Source organism: Melospiza melodia, chromosome 27 (assembly GCF_035770615.1).
Source record: "Melospiza melodia melodia isolate bMelMel2 chromosome 27, bMelMel2.pri, whole genome shotgun sequence".
Lineage (NCBI taxonomy): Eukaryota > Metazoa > Chordata > Aves > Passeriformes > Passerellidae > Melospiza > Melospiza melodia.
The window spans coordinates 8769620-8794173 of record NC_086220.1 but is presented as its reverse complement, the minus strand read 5'-3'; the positions used below and the strand labels follow the sequence as shown (position 1 = coordinate 8794173).

The 24554-nt window shown below is 43.3% G+C and overlaps 1 protein-coding gene across 3 annotated transcripts; it reads left to right on the top strand.

Moving 5' to 3' along the window:
- Positions 1–1069: 1069 nt before the first annotated feature.
- On the top strand, positions 1070–24554 carry PTP4A2 (protein tyrosine phosphatase 4A2). Of its 3 annotated transcripts, XM_063177228.1 has the most exons (8): positions 1070–1155; positions 10386–10477; positions 10571–10870; positions 11011–11093; positions 12738–12830; positions 18678–18808; positions 20911–20985; positions 21576–24554. In XM_063177228.1, exons 3-8 carry the CDS (start codon positions 10594–10596, stop codon positions 21682–21684), a joined length of 768 nt encoding a protein of 255 aa, XP_063033298.1. In that variant the 5' UTR covers positions 1070–1155; positions 10386–10477; positions 10571–10593; the 3' UTR covers positions 21685–24554. The 3 variants fall into 3 exon arrangements, with proteins under 3 accessions (XP_063033298.1, XP_063033301.1, XP_063033299.1); XM_063177231.1 differs by having other exon boundaries at positions 10386–11093; XM_063177229.1 differs by lacking the exons at positions 18678–18808; positions 20911–20985; positions 21576–24554 and adding an exon at positions 18128–18196 and having other exon boundaries at positions 10386–10870.

Genomic DNA, 24554 nt, shown 5'->3' with positions numbered 1-24554 from the left:
TGGGGAGTGAGTGCGGGCGGGATTCGAACCCGCGGCCACACGGGATCCCCCGAGTGCAGGACTCGAACCCTCAGCTCTGACTGCACTGCGCCCCGGCGGTACCGCGCATGCGCGCTCCGCATTCCCGCCAGGCGGCGGCGCTGAGGGGCGGGAAGGGGCTGAGGGGGAACCGGGACCAGGCCATGGGGACCGAGATTTGGCCTGCCCGGGTCGCAGCGCTGCCCTGAGGTACAGGGGTAGTGCTGCTGTGAGGGCTCAGTGTGGTCCCTCGGTCTCCAGATCCCGGTTCCCAGATCCCGGTCCCGCCACAGGCTCAGGGAAGCGGAAGCCGTGGGAATCCACCGGGCGGACCGAACCACTGACGGCAGTGGGGAGGAGCCGGCTGTACCACTGCACTGGCGGGGGGGGGGATGCTGGCGTGGAAGGCTCCGTGTGCACGTGCGGCCAGAAGGCCGGTCCAAGTGTGGGAAGGCTGCGGGGGGGTCCGGGATGTACCAAGAGACGAGTCGCCCCCGGGCTATACCAGTGCCCAAGGGGGGGAAGAGGCCTGTACCATGGGATATGAGGGGGAATTGCTATAAAAGCAGCGGGATGGAAGGATGCGTGCAGAGGGGGGCACCACCCGCTAGAACGGGTTGCTCAAGGTATTATCTAACCTGGCTGCGAACAATTCCAGGCTCGGGGCATTCCACGCCCTGTGCCAGTGCCTCGCCACGCTCACAGAGAGGAACTTCCTCCCAGTACCTAACCTCTATTGTTGCCTGTCTTATCACTGCAGCTCGTGACGAAGGATTTCCCTGGAGGCCCCTCCAGACACTGCAAAGTGCTGCGAGTTCCTCACGCAGCCCTCCGTTCTCACTTCCCCACCCCTCTCTCCACGCCTGCAATGGTCGCGCCCAGCGCGCTGCCCCGGGGCGTGTGGGGGCGGACCGTACCACTGTGGCGGCCGTGGGTGTGAGGGGCGGGCCGTACCACGGCGCGGCGGGCGGGAGGGGGGGGCGCGGCCTGTGCGCGAGGAGCCGTGTGGCGGCGCGCGGGCTCTCGGTGTCTCCGGCCGGACCGGGCCCAGCGCAGCCCCAGCCCCGTCACGGGCCCCGCCGCCCGCCCGCGACCCTGCCCGACCCCGCCCGGCCCCCGGCCCGCTCAATGCCCACGGTGAGGCGGCAGCCCAGGCGCTTCGGGGGGATCGGGGCAGGCCGGAGGCCCCGGGGAACGGGGAGGGGAATCCCGGGTGTGTTTGGAGGGGATTCCCCGCTCTGAGGGGGCCTCGCTGGCCTGGAGAGTCTCCTCAAGGCCTTGCGGGTGCTTTGGAGGGGTTTTGTGCTCTGGGGAGGGTTTTAGGGCTGCGGGAAGCTGAGGCGTTGGTTTGGGGTGGGCTTGAGGGTGCAGGAGGCTCCCTGAGGGCTCCAGGGCTCCTTTGGAGGGGGATTTGGGGCTCCACAACGCTTGAGGGTGCAGGAGGCTCCCTGAGGGCTCCAGGGGGATTTGGAGGGGATTTGGGGCTCCACGAGGCTCTGCCCTGGCACTCGGGGACTCCTTCCTGTTGTAGAGGAAATTCCCGGCCTGTGGGGTTTGTTTGGGGGGGCTTTGAGGGCTCCCTGTGTGCCAGGGGGGGATTTGGGCGCAGCTCAGACCTTGGGGTCCCTCCTGAGCTTTGGGGGTCCAGAGGTTGGGGACCTTGGCCCTGAGCTGCAGTTTTGGGGTTCCCATTTCCTTGCAGGGCTGTTTTAGGGGGTCCTCCCTCACCTGTGGGGTTTGGGGGGGCTCAGTGTCCACCCCCAGCGTTGTGGGGTCCCCCAGGTCCCCCCCTTGCAGCCGGTTTTGGGGAGACGATCAGGAAAGGGGGGCATTTCCTGGGGGATAGAAACAGGGTTGGATTTGGGGTTTGTACCTGGTTTTGGGGGGAAGTTTTACACGGGTTTGGGGGGAGTTTGCGCCTGGTTTTGGGGGGCATTTGTACCTGATTTTTGAGGGGGTTGCACTTGGTTTTGGGGGCAATTTTTACATGGTTTTGGGGGCAATTTTTACATGGTTTTGGGGGCAATTTTTACATGGTTTTGGGGGGGAGTTTGTGCCTGGTTTTTGAGGGGTTTGCACCTGGTTTTAGGAGGAATTTGCACCTGGATTTGGGGGCATTTGTACCTGATTTTTGAGGGGGTTGCACTTGCTTTTGGGGGCAATTTTTACATGGTTTTGGGGGGAAATTTGTGCCTGGTTTTTGAGGAGTTTGCACCTGGTTTTGGAGGCAATTTGCACCTGGTTTCTGGGGGGAATTTGCACCTGGTTTTGGCGGTAATTTATACCCGGTTTTGGGTGGAATTTGTGCCTAGTTTTAGGAGGAATTTGTACCTGGTTTTTGAAAGGGTTACGCCTCGTTTTGGGGGGAATTTCTACCTGATTTTAGAGAGGGTTGTACCTGACTTTGGGAGGAATTTGCACCTGGTTTTGGGGGGAATTTATACCTGGTTTTTGAAGGGGTTGCACCTGGTTTTTGGGGGCAATTTTTACATGGTTTTGGGGGGAATTTGTGCCTACTTTTGAGGGGGTTCCACCTGGCTTTGGGGATAATTTATACCTGGTTTTGGGGGAGAATTTATGCCCGGTTTTGGGGGGAATTTCTACCTGATTTTTGAGGGGGTTGTACCTAACTTTGTGGGGAATTTGCACCTGGTTTTGGGGGGAATTTTATCTCGTTTCTATTTTATTTTTATCTGGTATTGGGGGACATTTGTATCAGTATTTTGAGGAGAGCGCTGTTACCGATTCCTGTGTACATGAAGAACAAGTTTGATAAAACCTGGGGGATTTTTTTTGGGGGTGAGAAAGGAAAACCTCGAGGCGACCTATAAAGGACGAAGGGATTTTTCTGCATTTTCTCCCGGGGGCACTGTGTGTGTGCTCTCTGCCGGTTTCGGGGTGAGGAGGAGGAGGAGGAAGGCAGAAATTTGGCTTTGGAAAGCTCCTGTAGAAATGGAAACTCGCCTCGAAACTCCCCGAATGAAGCAGGCAGGGGCTGACTCAGAGCTGCAGTTAGGATTTGAAGGAGAGGAGAAAGAAAAAAATTAAATAAAAAAATAAAATAAATAAAGATAAACCCACCACTAGCAGCAGCCAGAAAACTCTGTCTCCTCATGACTCAACTTGGATTTAATCAACTCAGCTGGAGGGAAGGTAGGAGTGAGGAATGTGGGTCTGGTTGTGATTTTTAATTCAAAATAAAACAAAAAAAAAAAAAAAAAAAACCAAAAAAACCTAAAAAAACCAAACTGTTGAAGTTCAGAGAGGTGAATTCCCTGCAGAGATGCATCCTCCTCTTCCTCAGTGCAGGGCAGAGCTCAGGGTGCTCCTGCCTGCACTTTGTCCCCTCTGGAATTGCAGGGCTGTTCCCTGTGGAGCAGGGCCAGCAGGGAATTCCGGGGGGAGAGGGAACTCCAGGGTGAGAGGGAATTTTCAGGAGGAATTTTCAGGGTGAGAGGGAATTCCAGGGTTAGAGGGAATTCCAGAATGAGAGGGAATTTTGGGATGAGTGGGAATTTTCAGAATGAATTTTCAGGGTGAGAGGGAATTTCAGGATGAGAGGGAATTTTGGGATGAGAGAGAATTTTCAGGGTGAATTTCCAGGGTGAGAGGGAATTCCAGGATGAGAAGGACACCTCCACATCCTGCTCTCCCTTTTCCTTTCCTGCCCCCCTCCACCCTGAGAAATGTCACCCCTCAGTCCTGAACATTTTTCCAGCCCTGAACACAAAAATAAACCCTTCACCCTTCACAGCCACCTCGAGGTTTCCTTTTCCACCCAAAAAACACTGACAGAAATTTGGATGTGGGAAAGAATTCCCAGTGAGGTGATGAGGGGTGGAATTAATTCCCAAGTCCTCTGGAGTCACCTGGAACTGTTCTAATCCAAATTATGTTTGTGGGTTGTGTATTTGGGGAGGAAAACCCCATTTTTGAAAACCCCATTTTTAGGGGCACGGGGGCGTTGCTGATTCTTGTGTGGCTGGGGAAGAAGTTTGATAAATCTGGGGATTTTTTGAGGTGGGGAAAAGGGAGTGAAGGGTTTTTTGGGGTGCCATTTCTGAGGCTGAAAAATAAACACAAAAATAAACCCTTCACCCTTTACAGCCACCTCGAGGTTTCCTTTTCCACCCCAAAAACACTGACAGAAATTTGGAGGTGAGGGAAGGAAGAATTCCCAGTGAGGTGATGAAGGATGGGATTCCCAGAGAAGCTGTGGAATTAATTCCCAAGTCCACTGGAGTCACCTGGAACTGTTGCTAGAATTCCAAATTACTTTTGTGGGTTGTGTATTTTGGGAGGAAAACCCCATTTTTAGGGGCACAGGGGCGTTGCTGATTCTTGTGTGGGTGGGAAAAGGGAAACCTCGAGGTGATGTGTGAGGGGTGAAGGGTTTTTTGGGGTGCCATTTCTGAGGCTGGACGGGGCAGGAAGGGAAGGCAAAGGGTGGCCAGGATGTGGTGTGGGTGCTGTGGGTGCCTCTGGTTCCTGTGGCAGCTCCTGAGAACATTGGAAATGATGAAATGAAACAATGGAGCTCGCTCTTTCAAATGAGAAATCGCAAATCCCCTCAGCGTCTGTGCCCCGCTATCATCTCCCCTCTCCGTGCTGGTTCTGGGTGTGAAATCTCCTTTCCCAGCCCTCAGAGCTCCCGGCTTGGCTCTGCTGTTACTCGGAGCTTTTTGTTACCTCTGGTTTCTCTAAGAAACTTCATCTCTGTGCTGAAAACCCCGAGGATGGGGCCGAGCCCGGGAACAATTGGGACTTTGTGGAGGGCAGGGACATTTATCAGGCAGCCCCAGGCTCGGCTGTCAGCCCGATGGAAACTCGAATCGGGGTGGGAGTGACTCAGCTCTGCACTTTGTGTGTTCGCTGCTGGTTTCTGGAGTCGCTTTTCAAGTGCTGCTCCGCTCGTTAATGGCTTTTGCTGCTGGGTTTGATATTTCGTGTGAGGATGTTTAGGCAGGGCCTTGTTTTCAAAGCCCAGCTTAGACAGCTCAGCCCTCTGATTTTTAGGAAAAATACTTCTTGATGTTGCAAACAAATTGCTGCAAGTTGTTTTGATTTCACTTGGATGTAATCCGTGGTTTAAACAGGATTGTGGCTCAAGTTTTAATTTTTTTTAGCAGCAAAGCCTTTTGCTTTTGACTTCAAACACGTTAAACAACTTGGACTTCAAACACTTTTAGCAACTTTCAACTTTTAGCAACTTTCAGCTTTTTGGGTATGGAATGCAAATACCATTGAAACACGGTAATAAGTGATGGGTGGGGAAGGTGTTTTGTGTTTTTTTTTAAGAATAATCCCAGTGTCAGAGCAGCACTAACAGGGAAGAACTGTGGCAGTGCCCAGCTGTTCCCAGGGTGATTTTTCCATCCATTCCCGGTCAGGAATTCAGCCCAGCTCTGGCAGCTTTGCCTCAGCCCTGTCCCCTCCATGAGGTGACAATTGTCACCATTTCCTGAGTGTCACTCGAGGCTTTCTTGTTCCTGCTGGGGCAGATCCGTATCCACACTTATTGCTGAGAGTTATTTTTGATTTCACTTGAATCAGACAGGATTGTAGCTCAAGTTTTAGACAGGATTGGAGCTCAAGTTTTAATTATTTTTTTTTAGCAGAGCCTTTTGCTTTTGACTTCAAACACTTTAAACAACTCGGGCTTCAAACACTTTTAGCAACTTTCAACTTTTTGGGTATGGAATGCAAATACCATTCAAACATGTCCTTTAAAAACTAAAGTGATGGGTGGAGAAGGTGTTTTTATAAAGAATAATCCCAATGTCAGAGCAGCATCAACAGGGAAGAGCATGAAGCATTTCCTGGAGGAGCTGTGGCAGTGTCCAGCTATTCCCAGGATGAATTTCCCAGGATGAATTTCCCAGGTTGATTTTCCCATCCAGGTGAATTTCCCAGGGTGATTTTCCCATTCAGGATGAATTTCCCAGGGTGATTTCCCATCCAGGTGGATTTCCCAGCTGATTTCCCATCCAGGTGGATTTCCCAGGGTGATTTTCCCATTCAGGATGAATTTCCCAGTTGATTTCCCATCCAGGATGAATTTCCCAGCTGATTTCCCATCCAGGTGGATTTCCCAGGGTGATTTTCCCATCCAAGTTAAATTTCCCAGCTGATTTTCCCATCCAGGTTAAATTTCCCATCCAGGATGAATTTCCCAGCTGATTTTCCCATTCAAGATGAATTTCCCAGCTGATTTTCCCATCCAGGATGAATTTCCCAGCTGATTTTCCCATCCGGGTTAAATTTCCCTGGGTGATTTTCCCATCCAGGATGAATTTCCCAGCTGATTTCCCACTCAGGGATCCAGCCCAGCTCTGGCACCTTTGCCTCAGCCCTGTCCCCTCCATGAGGTGACAATTGTCACCATTTCCTGAATGGCAGCTGACAATTGTCACCATTTCCCGAGTGTCACTCGAGGCTTCTGTGAGGCTTTCTTGTTCCTGCTGGGGCAGATCCGTATCTGCAGAGGAAACGAGTGAGTCAGCCCCGGACTGGGAGGGACTGGGAGGGACTGGGAGGGGGTGGACAGGGTGGATCAGTGACATTTTTTGACCTCACCCCTCTGCAGGCACGTGGCAGTCTGAGCAAGCTTCCTTCAGCCCGGAGTTCACCCTGAACCATTCAATTCCAGCTGTTTTTTTTCTCCTTGAGAGGATATTTTAGAATATTTTTTTTTTTTTTTTTTTTTTTTTTTTTGTTTCTGGCCGATTTCATGTGTGAAGTTGCAGAGATTTCAGGGAAAAGGAAAATCCAGCAGCTCAGGAATTCAATGTGGATCCTCCCTTAGGGGAACAGAATGATTTGGGATTGCCTGAGGCCCTCAGAGGAACAAAATGATTTGGGATTGCCCATCCTTCCTTAGAGGAATGAAATTACTTGGGATTGCTCATTCTCCTCTAGAGGAACAAAATGATTTGGGATTGCCCATCCTCCCTTAGAGGAATGAAATTACTTGGGATTGCTCATTCTCCTCTAGAGGAACAAAATGATTTGGGATTGCCCATCCTCCTTCAGAGGAACAGAATGACTTGGGATCCTTTAGAAGAATGAAATGATTTGGGATTGCCCATCCTCCTTCAGAGGAACAGAATGATTTGGGATTTCTCATTCTCTCTTAGAGGAGCAGAATGATTTGGGATTTCTCATTCTCTCTTAGAGGAACAGAATGATTTGGGATTGCCTGAGGCCCTCAGAGGAACAAAATGATTTGGGATTGCCCTTCCTCCTTTAGAGGGATGAAATGATTTGGGATTGCCCATCCTCCCTCAGAGAAACAGAATGATTTGGGATTGCTCGTTGTCCCTTAGAGGAACAAAATTATTTGGGATTGCTCATCCTCAGAGGAACAGAATGATTTAGGATTGCTTGTCTTCCCTCAGAGGAACAGAATGAATGATTTGGGATTGCCTGAGGCCCTCCCCAGGCTCCCTTGAATTCTCAATAACAAATTAGCAGCCGTGCTGTGCATCCTGTGCCCGGGGACGCTGGAAAGGCGATCCCGGTGGTTCCCTTTGCAGGGGGATCCTGTTCTGCAATCCCTGCATTCCCTGCATTCCCTGCATTCCCTGCAGGCTGCAGCTGTTCTGGGCTGTTCCTCGTGGTGGAACTGGGAATTCCTCACGTTGTCATTCCCTGGGTTTCCTTTCCCCTCACGCTGTCATTCCCTGGGTTTCCTTCCTCACCAATGTCATTCCCTGGGTTTCCTTTCCCCTCACGTTTTCATTCCCTGGGTTTCCTTTCCCCTCACGTTTTCATTCCCTGGGTTTCCTCATGTTGTCATTCCCTGGGTTTCCTTTCCCCTCATGTTTTCATTCCCTGGGTTTCCTTTCCCCTCATGTTTTCATTCCCTGGGTTTCCTCACGTTTTCATTCCCTGGGTTTCCTTTCCCCTCACGTTGTCATTCCCTGGGTTTCCTCACGTTTTCATTCCCTGGGTTTCCTTTCCCCTCATGTTTTCATTCCCTGGGTTTCCTCACATTTTCATTCCCTGGGTTTCCTCATGTTTTCATTCCCTGGGTTTCCTCACACTGTCATTCCCTGGGTTTCCTTTCCCCTCACGTTTTCTTTCCCTGGGTTTCCTTTCTCCTGGCTCTGCTGCAATCTCACATTTAGGAATCCTAAACTGGAGATTGTGGATTTTTGGGGTTTCACTCCCAGCCATCTCCAGCAATAATTAATGTCTCTCCTGATCAGTTGTCACCTTGATTAATTAATTTATGCTGCTTAATGCCTGCCCTTCCCAGAGCTTTCCAGCTCGGTTTTGAGAAGAAATTCCTCTCAGATTTACCTCGGTCGGGCTGGGAGTGAGGGGAGGGATCTGAGAGTGTGTTCAGCTAAAAAATCCCAAAATCCTTCCCACCTGGATGGGGCAGGGGGCACCTGGATGGGGCAGATGGCAGCTGGATTGATCAGATGGGTCCTGGATGGGGCTGGGGGCACCTGAATTGATCAGATAACAGCTGGATGGGGCAGGGGGCACCTGGATGGGCAGGTGGGACCAGGATGGGGCAGGTAACAGCTGGATTGATCAAGTGGGCCCCTGGATTGATCAGATCCCACCTGGATTGATCAGATAACAGTTGAATTGATCAGGGGGCCCCTGGGTTGATCAGATCATATCTGGATTGACCAGATCACACTGGACTGATCTTGTCACACTTGGATTGATCAGATGGCCCCTGGATTGGTCAGGTCACACCAGGATTGATAGATAACAGCTGGACTGATCAGATAACGGTTGAATTGATCAGGGGGCCCCTGGGTTGATCAGATCACACCTGGATTGATCAGGTGGGACCTGGATTGATCAGGTAAAAGCTGGATTGATCAGGGGGCACCTGGATTGATCAGATGGCACCTGGATTGATCAGGTGGCACTTGGATGGGGCCCCTGGATTGATCAGGTCACTCCTGGATTGATCAGATAACAGTTGAATTGATCAGGGGGCACCTGGATTGATCAAGTAGGATCTGGATGGGGCAGGTGGCGCCTGAATTGATCAGGTGGGACCTGGATTGATCAGATCACAGCTAGATTGATCAGGTGGCACCTGGATGGGGCAGGAGGCCCCTGGATTGATCAGATAACAGCTGGATTGGGGAGGTAACAGCCGGATTGATAAGGTGGCACCTGGATTGATCAGATCCCACCTGGATTGATCAGATCCCACCTGGATTGATCAGATAACAGTTGAATTGATCAGGGGGCCCCTGGATTGATCAGGTGGGACTTGGATTGATCAGATAACAGCTAGTTTGATCAGATCACACCTGGACTGATCAATTCTCACATGGATTGATCAGATAACAACTGGATTGATCAGCTCACACCAGGATTGATCAGAATTTCCCAATTCACCAGGAGCTGCATCCAGGTCCATCCTGGCAGCCCCAGCTGTGTGTCCCTCCCCAGCTGTTTGTCCCTCCCCAGCTGTTTGTCCTGCCCTGCTGCCTCTCTGCTTTCCCTCCCTTTCCCAGCCCAGCCTCATCATTTTGGGTTCCTCTCCATTCCTTATCTCACTTTCTGATTAGAAAATCTGAACAGAAAATTAACACAAGTTCCTTACCTGCAAAGCCACCACACACCTGGTTACGATTTATCCTCATTGCTTCTGTTGTGGTTTTGTATTCAAATTTTCTTGGTGACACAGGGATGGAGAATTTTTCAAATATTTGCTTAGAAAAATCAAAATTGTAAACAAAATTTTTAATTTTCTTAATTAGAATCATGATTTTTCTATTTGAACTCAATATCTGTCAGCAACCCAAACTTTTTAAATTAGCAATGTGTGCTACTGGAAATAACTTTATTCAGCCTTAAATACAGTGTTTTATTGAAACCACATTTTTAATCACTCCTGAGCTGGGAGCTAATTAAATATTTCAGGAATATTCCTGTGGGAAGGGGAGCTGGTGTCACTCCTGGAAGCTGCTGGCTCCTTGCACACATGGAAATGAAATATTCCAATTTTAACCATTTGGAAAATTGTTTGTACAACTGCCTTTTGAAATAATCGGGGTGAAATTCCCTCTTCTATTTAAAAATGGCCCTGATTTGATACAAATTCCAGGGCAAAAATCAAGGATGGAACAAAGAGCTCTTAATGATTATTTGAACTTGGGTTTATTCCCAATATTTATGATTAAGCCTATCAGGACTTTGATTTTTTGGGGTTTTTTTTAATGATTATTTTAATTTGAATTTATTCACAATATTTATGATTAGACCTATCCGAACTTGGATTTATTTGGTTATTTTTTAATGATAATTTTAATTTAACTTTCTCTGGCTGTGATCACTGCTGGGAGCACAACCCACCAACCCTTTTCCCTGTGTTTTCCCCTTTGCAGGTGTTCTGTTGGAGGATCCTTGGCACATTTATGGCGATTCTGAGCGTCAGGGCAGACTTCTGCCAGGCCCAGCACAGCACCCTGGCTGCCAAGTGAGCTCACAGGGGGCTCCCCAACCTCTTTGTGCTGCCACAATTCCCCATTTTTTTTATTTTTTTTTTTTTGATTATTTTCCCCCCTCCAAGACTCCTGGAGCCGGCTCAGATTTATGGGATTTCTCCTGGCCCTTGGCAGCAGATTCCTGGCCCAGGGAAACACCAAACCCCTGCCCTCACCTCACCAGTGCCTCCATGCAGGACAGGCTGCCCTGCCTGTGCTCTGCTCTGGGAATTTGGGGAGCCTGAAGGAAACCACCCTGCCAGCAACTGAGGATTTGGAAGCAAACCTGCTTTTTCTAGGAACAAACCCATCAAAGCAAGCTCTGATCAATCCCAGGAATTATTCGTGCTCTTTTTTGATGTTTTCTGCTGTGAAACGTTTCCAAGGTCATTGATTTTTTTTGTTTTGTTTTGTTTTATTTTGCCCCCCCCCCCTTTATTTTGATTTTTTTATTATTATTTTTTGGAGGTTTTACTTTTATTTTTTGGCCCCTCACACGATTTTTTTGCCATTATGAACCGTCCAGCCCCCGTGGAAATTACTTATGAAAATCTGCGTTTCCTGATCACTCACAACCCAACCAATGCAACCCTCAGCAAGTTCATCGAGGTAAGGAGCCCAAAAAATCCCCAAATTCCTCAAAATTCCTGGCCAGGAATCTGCTGACCTGTCCTTCTTCATCTCTGGAAGGAAATTCAAGGATTTATTCTCAATTCCTGCATTTTTTGGCTTGGATGAGCTTCAATTTTGAAATACAAACCTTGCCACCAAGGATTCGCTCCTTGGACAAAAATGAGTCCAAAAATTCCCAAATTCCTCAAAATTCCTGGCCAGGAATCTGCTGAACACTCCTCCTTCATCTCTGGAAGAAATTTAGAATTTTTTTGTCTTTTATTTTTCACGTTCTCTTCACAATATGAGAATCAATGCTGATTTTTTTCTCAATTCCTGAATTTTTTTGGGATACAAACCTTGCCACCAAGGATTTATTCCTTGGACAAAAATGAGTCAAAAAATTCCCAAATTCCTCAAAATTTCTGGCCAGGAATTTGCTGACCAGTCCTTCCAAACCTCTGCAAGGAAATTCAAGGATTTATTCTCAATTCCTGCATTTTTTGGCTTGGATGGGCTTCAATTTTGGGATACAAACCTTGCCACCAAGGATTTGCTCCTGGGACAATAATGAGTCCAAAAATTCCCAAATTCCTGAAAATTCCTGGCCAGGAATTGCTGACCAGTCCTTCCTCACATCTGCAAGGAAATTTAAGGTTTTTTTGTCTTTATTTTTCACATTTTCCCCACAGTATCATCTAGGATTCCAACACCCCAATTATTGAGAGTTTTTATTTAGAATTTTCTCTTTTTCCATCACTCTTCAGTGGATATTCCTGCTAATTCTGAGGTGCAATTCCACCCCAAACAGCAGAGAAAATTCTGATTTTTGAGCCTTCAGAGTGAGCTGGAGCAGCTTTTGTTTGATCCTCTGGTTCTTTATCTGGCACTGAGTGCTACTTTTAGTGCATTACCAGGAAGCTGGAGCGTGGTGGGGTGTGTGTTCTGTTCCTCCAAATGTCAACACTGGCTGGAGCAAACAGTCCCAGCTTCTATTTAAAGAGGAGAAGAAGCTGCATGGAGCATTTAAACAGCTATTTTAGTACTTTTATAATTGCAATTTTCCTCTCATAATTCCAATTTTCTCCCCCTCAGAAACGTTTCTCTTTTTTCCTGTCCCTCACAAATTTTATCTGTTGCTCCTTCCGTGTCCACTCACTTTGGTGCCCTAAAAGTGTGGAAAATGTTGATTTTTATAGCTGATAAAAAGAGATTTTTTCATTATTCAGTGCCTCAGGTATTTTATTTTCTCTTCAGGAGGTGAAGAAGTACAGGGTGACATTTTTACCCCTCAGAAACATTTCTTATTTTTTCTGTCTCTTAAATTTCCTCACAAATTTTATCCTTCCACGTGCACTCACTTTGGTGCCCTGAAAAAGTGGAAAATACTGATTTTTCTAGTTGATAAAAAGAGATTTCTCCTCATTCAGTGTTCAGGTGTTTTATTTCTCTTCAAGGAGTACAGGGTGACATTTTTCCCCCTCAGAAACATTTCTTATTTTTTCTGTCTCTTAAATTTCCTCACAAATTTTATCCTTCCACGTGCACTCACTTTGGTGCCCTGAAAAAGTGGAAAATGTTGATTTTTCTAGCTGATAAAAAGAGATTTCTCATTATTCAGTGTTTTATTTTCTCTTCAAGGAGCTGAAGAAATATGGGGTGACAACCTTGGTGCGAGTTTGTGATGCCACTTACGATCAAGCTCCAATCGAGAAAGAAGGAATCCAAGTTCTAGTGAGTTGCCTTTAAAACTGGCTAAAAATGTGAATTTTCACCTCTAGAACTTGTGGGGATCTCTCTTCAGTGCTGGGGGATGGTCCAGCATGGCCAAAAAAATGTAGCACCAGGTAAAGGTGGGTTTAAAAAACTCAATGGATTTTTGTGTGGTTTTGGATTTGTTGAGATATTTTTGTGTGTGTTTTTTAGGGATTATTTTGGTGATATTTGGTGCTCAGCCCTGTGGTTGAAGCTTGGTTTGGTCCTTGTCTCTGACCTGACAGCATTTTTTTGTTTTCTTAGCATGTGGATAAAATTCCCTCTCATTGCTGTTACAGAAAGTGCCACGTTTGGGCCTGTGGGTGACAAATTGCCACGAATTTCTGTGGCAGGAGGGAACCATGGAATCCTGGAATGTTTTGGGTTGGAATTCTTAAATCTCATCCACACCATGGCCAGGGACACTCCCAATATCCAGATTGATCCAGCCTGGCCTTGAATTCTCTTGGAGCAGCCACAAATTCTGTGGGAAATCCATTCCCAAAACCCCCTGCTCATCCTCAGAGGGAAGAATTCCTCCCAAAATCCCTTCCTGACCACTGAGTTGCCACAAATTTCTGTGCCAGGAGGGAATCATGGAATCCTGGAATGTTTTGGGTTGGAATCCTTAAAATTCATCCACACCTTGGCCAGAGTGTGGATGAACTATCCCAATATCCAGATTAATCCAACCTGGCCTTGAATTCTCTTGGAGCAGCCACAGATTCTGTGGAAAATCCACCCCAAAAACCCCAGGGGCAGCCACAAATTCTGTGAAAAATTCATCCCAAAAACCCTTCCTGACCCCTGAGTTGCCACAAATTTCTGTGCAAGGAGGGAATCATGGAATCCTGGAATGTTTTGGGTTGGAATTCTTGAAGTTCATCCACTCCATGGCCTGGGGGACACTCCCAATATCCAGATTAATCCAATCTGGCCTTGAATTCTCTTGGAGCAGCCACAAATTCTCTGGGAAATCCATCCCAAAAACCCCATGGGCAGCCAAAAATTCTGTGGAATACCCATCCCAAAAACCCCTCCTCATTTTCAGAGGGAAGAATTCCTCCCAAAATCCCCTCCTGACCCTGAGTGGGGCTCAGCAGGTGGAATTCCTGCCCTGCTCACTCCCATTTCATTGTGCAATGGTGTCTGCCTGACCCAGGGAGGTTTTTTTAAGAGGTGTGTGCTCACCCTGAGCTTCCAGGCTGTGTTTTTCCAGGCAATACTTGGGAATTATTAGAGTAACTGATAAAATCAGTTTATTTTGTTGGAGTGAGTAATAACAGCCTGGTGTTGTATTGCACCTCAGCCTTCCTGCAGCTTTTCGTGGCTCAGCTGCAGGAAAACTCCTGCAGTTTTCCATGAGGGGAAAATAAAATTATTGTGGCTTGTCAATGAAAATTCCACATCCAGGTGAGTCAGGTTGCTTGGCTTCTACAGGAAAAATGCAGTTTTCCATGAGGAGAAAAAATTTTTATCCTGGCATATCAAATTCCAGATCCAGGTCAGCCAGGTTTTGTGGCTTCCATAGGAAAACTCCTGCAGTTTTTCATGAGGGGAAAATAAAATTATTGTGGCTTGTCAATGAAAATTCCACATCCAGGTGAGTCAGGTTGCTTGGCTTCTACAGGAAAAATGCAGTTTTCCATGAGGAGAAAAAATTTTTATCCTGGCATATCAAATTCCAGATCCAGGTCAGCCAGGTTTTGTGGCTTCCATAGGAAAACTCCTGCAGTTTTTCATGAGGGGAAAATAAAATTATTGTGGCTTATCAATGAAAATTCCACATCCAGGTGAGTCAGGTTTCTTGGCTTCTGCAGGAAAAATGCAGTTTTCCATGAGGAAAAGAAAATTTTATCCTGGCATGTCAGTGAAAATTCCATGTGCAGGTCAGCCAGGTTTTGTGGCTTCCACAGGGAAACTCCTGCAGTTTTTCATGAGGGAAAAATAAATTTATTGTGGCTTATCAATGAAAATTCCACATCCAGGTGAGTCACGTTTCTTGGCTTCTGCAGGAAAAATGCATTTTTCCATGAGGAGAAAATAATTTTTTTTTCATGGAGAAGAAAATTTTTATCCTGGAATATTAAGTTCCACATCCAGGTCAGTCAGATTTCTTGGTTTCCACAGGAAAAATACAGTTTTCCATGAGGAAAAGAAAATTTTATCCTGGCATGTCAGTGAAAATTCCATGTGCAGGTCAGCCAGGTTTTGTGGCTTCCACAGGGAAACCCCTACAGTTTTCCATGCAGAAAAATACCCCAAAAACATGGAAAACTCCTGCAGTTTTCCATGAGGAGAAAATAATTTTATTGTGGCATATCAGTGCAAATTCCACGTGCAGGCCAGATTTCCTGGCTTCCAGCCCTGCTGAGCTTTTATTCCAGTTCCAGGCATCCACGTGGTTGGAAAAGTCCCTCCTTGCAGGGCTGCCCTCTGGAATTGTGATTTTCCTCCTTCCAGAGGACACTGGGACACTCCTCAGGGCTGGGAGGATTAAATGAAATTAAATTAAATTTGTGCTGTGCAATCCCTCTGAGCCCTGGGTTAAGCTGGGGCTTGGGAGAGAATTCCTGTTCCAGAGGGGAAATTCCTCCCAGGGCAGACAGGGATGGAATTCCCACCTTCTCCAGGCCTTGGAGTTTGTATTTCTAAAATAATTCAAGTTTTTTGCTTCTCAGGAAGCTTTAAAACCTCGATTTTGAACAGAAAGCTGCACTTTGAGGAAGCTTTGCTTAAAAACAAAACTGGAAATGGGGTTTGCTGCAGCGCTGCCCTGGTGTGGAGAGCAAAATCTCCTTTTTGAAGATATTTCAGCCTAAAAAGCTTCAGGACGCTGCTCCAGGAGGGAGATAAATCCAGCTCCTTTTCCCCATGAATTCCTGCTTTTTATTTTCCAGCCAGAATCGTCCTCTTGCTGCTCTGAAATGGGATTGAGTAACCCCCAGCTGAGAAAATAACACCTCACTATTTCAGGCTAATATTTGCCTGTGAAAAATAACATTCAACATTAAAATCACAGCCTGGGGCAAGATTAGTGCCTCGTTTAGCACCATTTAATGGCTATTTTAGCACTGCTGAGGTCAAAAATGTGGTGGAAGCCCTGAAAATGGAAATGTTTTGGCAAACCTGGGTCATGGGTAAAATGTGGTGGCTCCAGAGTTTTTATTTCGATGGCAGAAAAGAGGGAATGAGCTGTTCCTGAGGCAATTCCCCGCAGGGATTGATTTAATTCCTTGGGCTGCACAAAATCAGGAAAACCAGGAAATTTTGGGGTTTTTTTTCTGAGGATTTTTGACTTCTAGAGGGGCTGTGGTGGCTTTGTTCATCTTCAATATTTTCTTTTTTTTCTGAGGGGATTTTTGGCACATTTTGGCTTCCAAAGGTGGCTTTGTTCATCTTCAGTATTTCTTTTTTCCCGAGGGGATTTTTTGCCTTCCACAGGTGGCTTTGTTCATCTTCAGTATTTTTATTTTTTCCTGAGAGGATTTTTGGCTTCCAGAAGGGCTGTGGTGACTTTGTTCATCTAAAATTTATTTTTTCTGAGGGGATTTTGGGCACTTTTTGCCTTCCACAGGTGGCATTGTTCATTTTCAGTATTTTCTTTTTCCTGAGGGGATTTTTGGCACTTTTTGCCTTCCACAGGTGTCTTTATTAATCTTCATGATCCAAGGGATATTTCCTTGTCTTTTTCTCACTCTTTAATTTATTGAATCAGATTTTTTACCCTTTTTTGCCCCCCAAGAGCCACCATGAGGATGGCACAGGGAGATGGGAATTCCTTGGAGTTCCTAAATCCAAGATTTTTGAGGAAAAACTTCTTTATCACCTCAAACTTCTGTCACTTCACCACCTGTGTTGCTGTTGTGCCATCCCCAAAAAAAAGGGAAAAAATTATAAATTCCTTTCCTGCCTCTCCCATTTGTGCAATCCTGGTTTTTAATCACTGCGCACTTCATAATTTGGTTTTATTCCCCTGTCCAACAGCAACCCAGAGGTGGCAGAGCTCAGAATAAGGAAAATTTCCTGCAAAACTTTGCTGCAATTCCATCCCTGATACCAGAATTATTTTATCGGTGCTGGGATTGATTCAGGAGTTGTGTGGATAGGAAGGAAAAGGTTGAATTTCAATTAAACACAGAAAATCCTTTTTTAAAAGCGGCATCCTGCTGTCTATCCCTCTCTTCCTGGGACAGGGGGTGCCACAGACCTGAAATAACCCAGCAGCACTGTGGGATCGGCTGGAAAACCCCATAAAAACCTTTTATTAGAAAGAACAAATTCTGATTTGTAGTTTTATTCCTGTGGCCTTTCCCTTTGCTGTGTTGTCCCAGATATTTTTAATTTTCCAAGTACTTTAACAAAGGATTTCTCTGCACTCTTCAGGCTCGGTGAATTAATCCCATATAAAATTATTTTGGTATTTTGGGGTTTTTTTTACTGAGTTCCCACCTCACAGCACATTTAAAGTGCTCTAGAAAAGAGATTTTTATTTTTAGTCCTAAAGAGGGGAGAGGTCTCTTTTTAAAACAATTTTCTTCCATTTTCAGAAGTTGTGGAATAATCCAGGACCCTGCCATGAGTTTTGCTGCTAAAATACATCACAGTCATCTAAAGAAAAGTGATAAATAATTATAAAATACTATTTTATAATTACTAAATACTATTTTTATTCCCTTTACATCCTTTTCCAGCACTCCCAACATCTAAATTATAAACTGTGGGATGTTGTGCTTGGGCCCGAAAGGAAAGATGTGAAATTCCAGGAAAGTTCTGTGAGGAAAAATGGAAGCTGCTTCCATGGCAAAAATATAAATTTTTGATTATTGATATTTAATGTAGCCTGGATTTAATGGTGGCTATCCATTCAACAGCAAAAAATGTGAATTTCTGCCATTATTTGAGCACCTTTCTGCCCGCCCAGCTAGATAATGGTTGTTAAACATTCAGTGGTGCATTTTATCCACCAAACCTGAAAAATACCCCAAAATTGTGTTTATTATCCTTTTTTTGGTGTTTATTATCCTTTTTGTTTGTACTAAATGCAGGATTGGTGGGTTTAAAGGATTTTCTCCCCTCAGGACTGGCTGTTTGATGATGGAGCACCAGCCCCCCAGCTAGATAATGGTTGTTAAACATTCAATGGTGCATTTTATCTACCAAACCTGAAAAATACCCCAAAATTGTGTTTATTATCCTTTTTTTTTGTGTTTATTATCCTCTTTTTTTTGTATTAAATGCAAGATTTGTGGGTTTAAAGGATTTTCTCCCCTCAGGACTGGCCGTTTGATGATGGAGCACCAGCCTCCCAGCCAGATAATGGTTGTTAAACATTCAGTGGTGCATTTTATCCACCAAACCTGAAAAATACCCAAAAATTGTGTTTATTATCCTTTTTTTTTTGTGTTTATTATCCTTTTTTTTGTACTAAATGCAGAATTGGTGGGTTTAAATGATTTTCTCCCCTCAGGACTGGCCGTTTGATGATGGAGCACCGCCCCCCCAGCCAGATAATGGTTGTTAAACGTTCAATTTTGCATTTTATCCACCTGCAAACCTGAAAAATACCCCAAAATTGTGTTTATTATCCTTTTTTTTTGTGTTTATTATCCTCTTTTTTTTTGTATTAAATGCAAGATTTGTGGGTTTAAAGGATTTTCTCCCCTCAGGACTGGCCGTTTGATGATGGAGCACCAAACCCCCAGCCAGATTTTTGCATTTTATCCACCTGCAAACCTGAAAAATACCCCAAAATTGTGTTTATTATCCTTTTTTTTTTTTAATTAAATGCAGAATTGGTGGGTTTAAAGGATTTTCTCCCCTCAGGACTGGCCGTTTGATGATGGAGCACCACCCCCCAGCCAGATCGTGGAGGATTGGCTGAACCTTTTGAAAAGCAAATTTCGGGAGGAGCCCGGGTGCTGCGTGGCTGTGCACTGTGTGGCAGGGCTGGGAAGGTCAGTGCCTGCAAATTGGCTTAAAATATAATAAATTTAATGAAAATCTTAATAAAATAGAATTTATTTTATTATTAAATTTATTATTAATTGGCATTTTTAATTTAGTATATTAAATAATAAGTGTAAATACCAAAATTATTGTAATTATTAAGAATTACGTGTTAATAAACCAATATTATTAATTTAATAATTAATATTAAAGCAACTAATTGTTTGATTGTATTAAATTTAAATTAGATTTCTAAATTGAAATAATTAAATAAATTACTCTGTAGTAAATATGTTATTAATAAATTTAAACACTAAATTAATATATTATTAAGAATTTTGTATCACTGAATCAATATAATTAATATAATAATAGTAAATCAACAAATTTTTTAATTGTATTAAATAATAAAGTTAAATACTAAATTAATATAATTTTTAACAATTCTATGTGAATAAATCAATATAATTAATTTAATGATTCATAGTAAATCAACTAATTAGTTAGTTATATTAAATGTATTAGTTAAATAAATAAATTTGTGTTGAATTTATTAATAAATTTAAATACGGAACTAATATATTATTAACAATTTTATATTAATCAATATAATTAATATAATAATAGTAAGTCAAAGAATTATTTAATTATATTAAGTTAAATTTATTAGTTAAAATAAATAAACAATTCCATATTAAGTTTATTAATAAATCTCAGTACTGAACAAATGTAATTATTAACAATTTTATATTAAGGAATTAATATAATTAATATAATAATAGTAAATCAACTAATAATTATATTAAATAGTAAATATAAATACTAAATATAATTATTAATACTTATATGTCAATAAATCAATATAATTAATATAATGATTAATAGTAAATCCACTAATTGATTAATTATATTAAATAATAAATTTAAATATGAAATCAATATAATTATTATTAAATTTTCTGTTAATAAATTAATATCATTTATATAATAATTCAGATAATTATTTAACTATATTAAATAATAAATTTAATAAATATAATAATAGATTTCATGTATTTGGTAGGAAGGTGTTTAACAAACTTTCTTTGCTTTTTCCCAAATAACTTAAACCAACATCAAATTTGTGTCATGCAAACAACAGGCACTTAATGCAGGTTAAAAATATTAATTAATTCATTAATTTAATAATTAATTATGACATTAATATATGTATACAGCATATTCATACATTATATGAATTAATTTATTTATTTTATAACTGATTAAAAACCTTGGAGGACCCTTGTGTCAATCATGAATTGTGTCAATCAGAGTGTTGTGAATTGATCAAATTCCCCCTTGGAGAATGAATAATTGCATTTATTCAGGTATTATTTTTAATTTATTCAGGTATTTATAATTTTAGAATTATAATATAAATTTTATAATAGTCAGGTATTTATAATTTATTCAGGTATTATTTATAATTATTGTATTTATTCAGGTGCAGGGTAACAATAGGAGTTATTCCTCCTGAATTTTGCTATTTTACCCACAGGAATTGGCCAATTCTGGCACCTCTTTAATTCTTCACACCACCCTTAGAGGTGACCCTTGCACTGTGGGGTGGAGAAATTTCAATTTATTTGGGGATTCCTGGGTGTTAAAACCCCATTTTTTTACCTGTAAGTGACTTCTGAAATGAAGATCCCACAGCAGAAAATTCTGCTTCTCGCTGCTCCTTGACAGAATTAGTTAAAAAAGAAAAATATAGAAATATCTCTAAAGCCATAGCTCAGTGTCTGCACTGCTCACTCCACACTCAGAAGCATTTAGGAGATGTCAAAAGCCAGAAAATGAGGTTAAAGTGAGATAAAACCCAGAATTATTCTCACACCCCAACCACTAAAGAGCTGCTATTGATTTTTATTTCCTTTGCCAGCAGAATCCTTCAAAAAAAAGTCATTTTACATTGGGCAAAACACCTTTGTGTGGGAAACACTGAGGGAAAAAACCCTTCAGTGCTTGTTTGGGGAGAGGAATTGGATGAAATGTGAAGGATTCCATTTATTATTTCTTTATTATTTATTATTTCTGTGCTTCTCCCTTAAATATTGATTTGTTCCTGCAGGGCTCCCGTTCTGGTGGCGCTCGCTCTCATTGAATGTGGAATGAAGTATGAGGATGCAGTTCAGTTTATAAGGCAGTAAGTGGAAATTCTTCTTTTTTTTTTCCTCCCCAGGAATCTTTTATTCTGTGCTTTTTCACCTGCCTGAACCTGTTAAGGAAGAGATTTAAGGTTTTTTAATGAGTTTTATCCTAAAATAAAGAATGTCTCATTAAAATTTGGGTTTAAATGTGAAGAAAAAGCTCAAATATTTTGAATTTTGTGAGGTGAAAATCTGCCTGCAGTGAGCAAAATGGTGCTTTTTTTTTACCATTGATGTCCACCTTTTTTGTGGGTTTTTTTAGGAAAAGGAGGGGAGCTTTCAATAATATTTATTTAATATATTTTGAATACTATTAAATATAAAACTATTATTAAAATAATTATTAATTAAAATTGAAACTACTCTGCCTGAAGTGAGCAAAAATGTGGGTTTTTCCCATTGATATCCATCTTTTTTGTGGTTTTTTAGGAAAAGGAGGGGAGCTTTCAATACATTTTGAATATCATTAAATATAAAATATTATTAAAATAATTAAAATTAAAACTGCTCTGCCTGAAGTGAACATAAAGGTGCTTTTTTTTTTTTTTCCATTGATATCTACATTTTTTTGTGGTTTATTTTTTAGGAAAAGGAGGGGAGCTTTCAATTCCAAACAGCTGCTTTATCTGGAGAAATACCGGCCCAAGATGAGATTACGCTTCAAAGATGCCAACGGTCACTGCTGTGTTCAATAAATAAACACAAAAACCAAAATATTGATCTCAAAAGGAAGGCAGAAGTGAGCGGGGGGCTCTTCTCTGGACTCTTGGCACCTGGAAATGTGAATCTGGAATCAAAAAAAAAAAAAGAAAAAAAAATGTCATTAAATTAGTGGTGGAGTCAGTGCTCCTCAACCTCTGTCCTTAAAAAAAAAAAAGGGTGATGATGATTGAGAGGAAAAAAACCCCAAAATTAGAAAATTATATAATAATAATAATAAAAAAGCCAATTAAGAGAAACATTTCAGTGAAGGATTGTTTTCTCCTTAAGCTGCAACCTGCAAGGAGAAAAGCAGTTTCTGAACCTTCTGTATTTTTAACTTTTTAAGAAAAGAAATAAAGTCAACTTTATGTCTAAGGAAAAGCAGCAGAGCATTGCCTTGTGCAGAAAGGATTTTCTCGAGGTGAGAAAAGCACCCCCAGCCAGGAATGTGAATTCCTGAGATGTGAATTCCTTTTTAAACTCTTTAAAAAAAGGAAATTTTTTTGTTTTTAACCAGGGACACGAGGAGGAGCTGGCTGGGAACAGCCTGACAGCCTTAAGCCCCTTTTTGGGCACATCCCAGGGATTTTGGGGGATGTTTCCCATGGAATTCTGACTCCTGGGGGGCTTGAACAGGACCCTCACTGCCTAAACCCTGTGGTGAATCTGTTTTTTGGGAGTGTGTGTGATTCTCTGTGTGTGTCACTCTGATTTTTACCCAAAGAATTCGGCTGAAATGTTAATTTTAGACAGAAAATCCATCCTGCCACACAAGACTGATGTTCCAAAGTGTCCTGGGTGAGCGAGGGGCGATTCAGACAAGGGTTTAAAAATAATTTCTCTGTCAGAAAGATGGAAAAGGCTTTTTTATTTTGATTTTTTTTTTTTTTTTTGCTGCTGTCCACATTCCCAGCCTTGCTGAGCACAGGGAATTGGGATTTTGAGGGAAGTCTCACTTGGTGTGAGGGGGAATTTTCTCAGCTGAGCCTCCAGTTCTTTTTTATTGGGGTTTTTTGGATTTCCACCCCAAAATCCTGACACAATTCATCAGCAAACCCTAAAAATTTGGGTTTTGTGGAGCTGTTGGGGTGCGAATTGAAGGATTCCAGAAGCCATTTTGGCCAGGCTGCTCCTACCAAACACGTTTTTGATTTTGGCTGTTCCAGGTGCGATCTTGCACCTTTTCCTGGATAATTTTCCATCATATTCATATTTTTTCCCATAATAACCATCTTTTTTCCATAATATCCGTATTTGGAAGGGTTTGGATCCACCTTGCTGAGCACAGGGAATTGGGATTTTGAGGGAAGGCCTCACTTGGTGTGAGGGGGAATTTTCTCAGCTGAGCCTCTGATTGCCTTCTTATTTGTTTTAGGGGTTTTTGGGAGGGAGGATCCAAATTCCCACCCCAGAATCCTGACACCCTTCATCAGCAAACCCTAAAAATTTGGATTTAGTGGGGCTGTTGGGGTGCAAATTGAAGGATTTCAGGAGCCATTTTGGCTAGGCTGCTCCTACCAAACATGTTTTTGATTTTGGCTGTTCCAGGTGCGATCTTGCACCTTTTCCTGGATAATTTTCCATCATATTCATATTTTTTCCCATAATATCCATCTTTTTTCCATAATATCCATATTTGGAAGGGTTTGGATCCACCTTGCTGAGCACAGGGAATTGGGATTTTGAGGGAAGGCCTCACTTGGTGTGAGGGGGAATTTTCTCAGCTGAGCCTCTGATTGCCTTCTTATTTGTTTTAGGGGTTTTTGGGAGGGAGAATCGCAATTTCCACCCCAAAATCCTAATACCCTTCATCAGCAAACCCTAAAAATTTGGATTTTGTGGGGCTGCCAGTGAATAAATTAAGGGACTTAGGAGCAGGCCACGCTGTTCCTACCAGACACATTTTTGTAGTGCCCTGCCCCAGGAGTGATCTTGCACATTCTGGTGGGTAAATTTCCATTATATCCATATTTTTATCCATAATATCCATATTTTTCCCATAATATCCGTATTTTTTCCACAGTACCCAGCCTTGGAAGGGTTTGGATCCAGGTTTCAGGCCCTATTCCCTCAGGATACTTTGAAATTTCGGATTTTTGGGCTGTACCTGCAGCAGGTTTCGTCCCCATCCCTTCCTCATCCTCCTTTCCCAGGATTTCTCCTTTTCCCAAACTCCCTCAGGAGCCTTTCCAGAACACAGAAAATGAATTTTAGGAATCCCAACCTTGGCAGAGATTTTATAAATTGACCCAGAAAATGTCAGTGTTTGTCAAAGCCCCTCAGGGGAGCTCCCCCAAACCCTCCCTGCCTCCAGGTTGTGCTGAATCCCCTCCTCCCTGTGGAATATTTTGATTTTTCCATGGATCAAGGAGAGCTGGGAGTGTTTTTTGGGGTGGGTGCTGCCCTGGGGAGGGAGGGAAATGGTGCTGAAATCACAATTCTGCCCTTTGCCTTCCCCTCCCACCCTCAGAGCATGAGGAGTCAATAAAAATGGACCTTTCTGCAAAGGAAAAAATGGAATTTTTAGCCAAAGGTATCCTGGTTTTTAAACCAATTTGATAAATTCTGGAATTCAGATTAGAGGGGAGGGTGCTGAGCTGAATGCAAACCCCAAATCCTCCTGAAGAACAATGAAATAAACCAAATTTTAAATGCTCCATGTACAACTTCACATTCTTCCCGCTGCTCCCCTCATTCCCCTCCTTGATTTGTGATGTCCTAATTATCATATCCAGCCTTAATTAGCGGGGGAAATGCAGATTGTCCCGGTGTCCCCAGGAGCTGGGGGTGTCACTGAGCCCGAGGCACAGCTCCTGGCTCAGCTCTTGAACCTGGTGCAATAAAGTTCTTGCAGTAAAATCTC

Coding starts and splice junctions, on each gene's coding strand:
- PTP4A2 (XM_063177228.1), top strand. CDS start 10,594: ATGGGATTTCTCCTGGCCCTTGGCAGCAGATTCCTGGCCCAGGGAAAC. Junction 11,094..12,737: donor CCCTCAGCAAGTTCATCGAG/GTAAGGAGCCCA, acceptor TTTCTCTTCAAG/GAGCTGAAGAAATATGGGGT. Junction 20,986..21,575: donor GCAGTTCAGTTTATAAGGCA/GTAAGTGGAAAT, acceptor TTTATTTTTTAG/GAAAAGGAGGGGAGCTTTCA.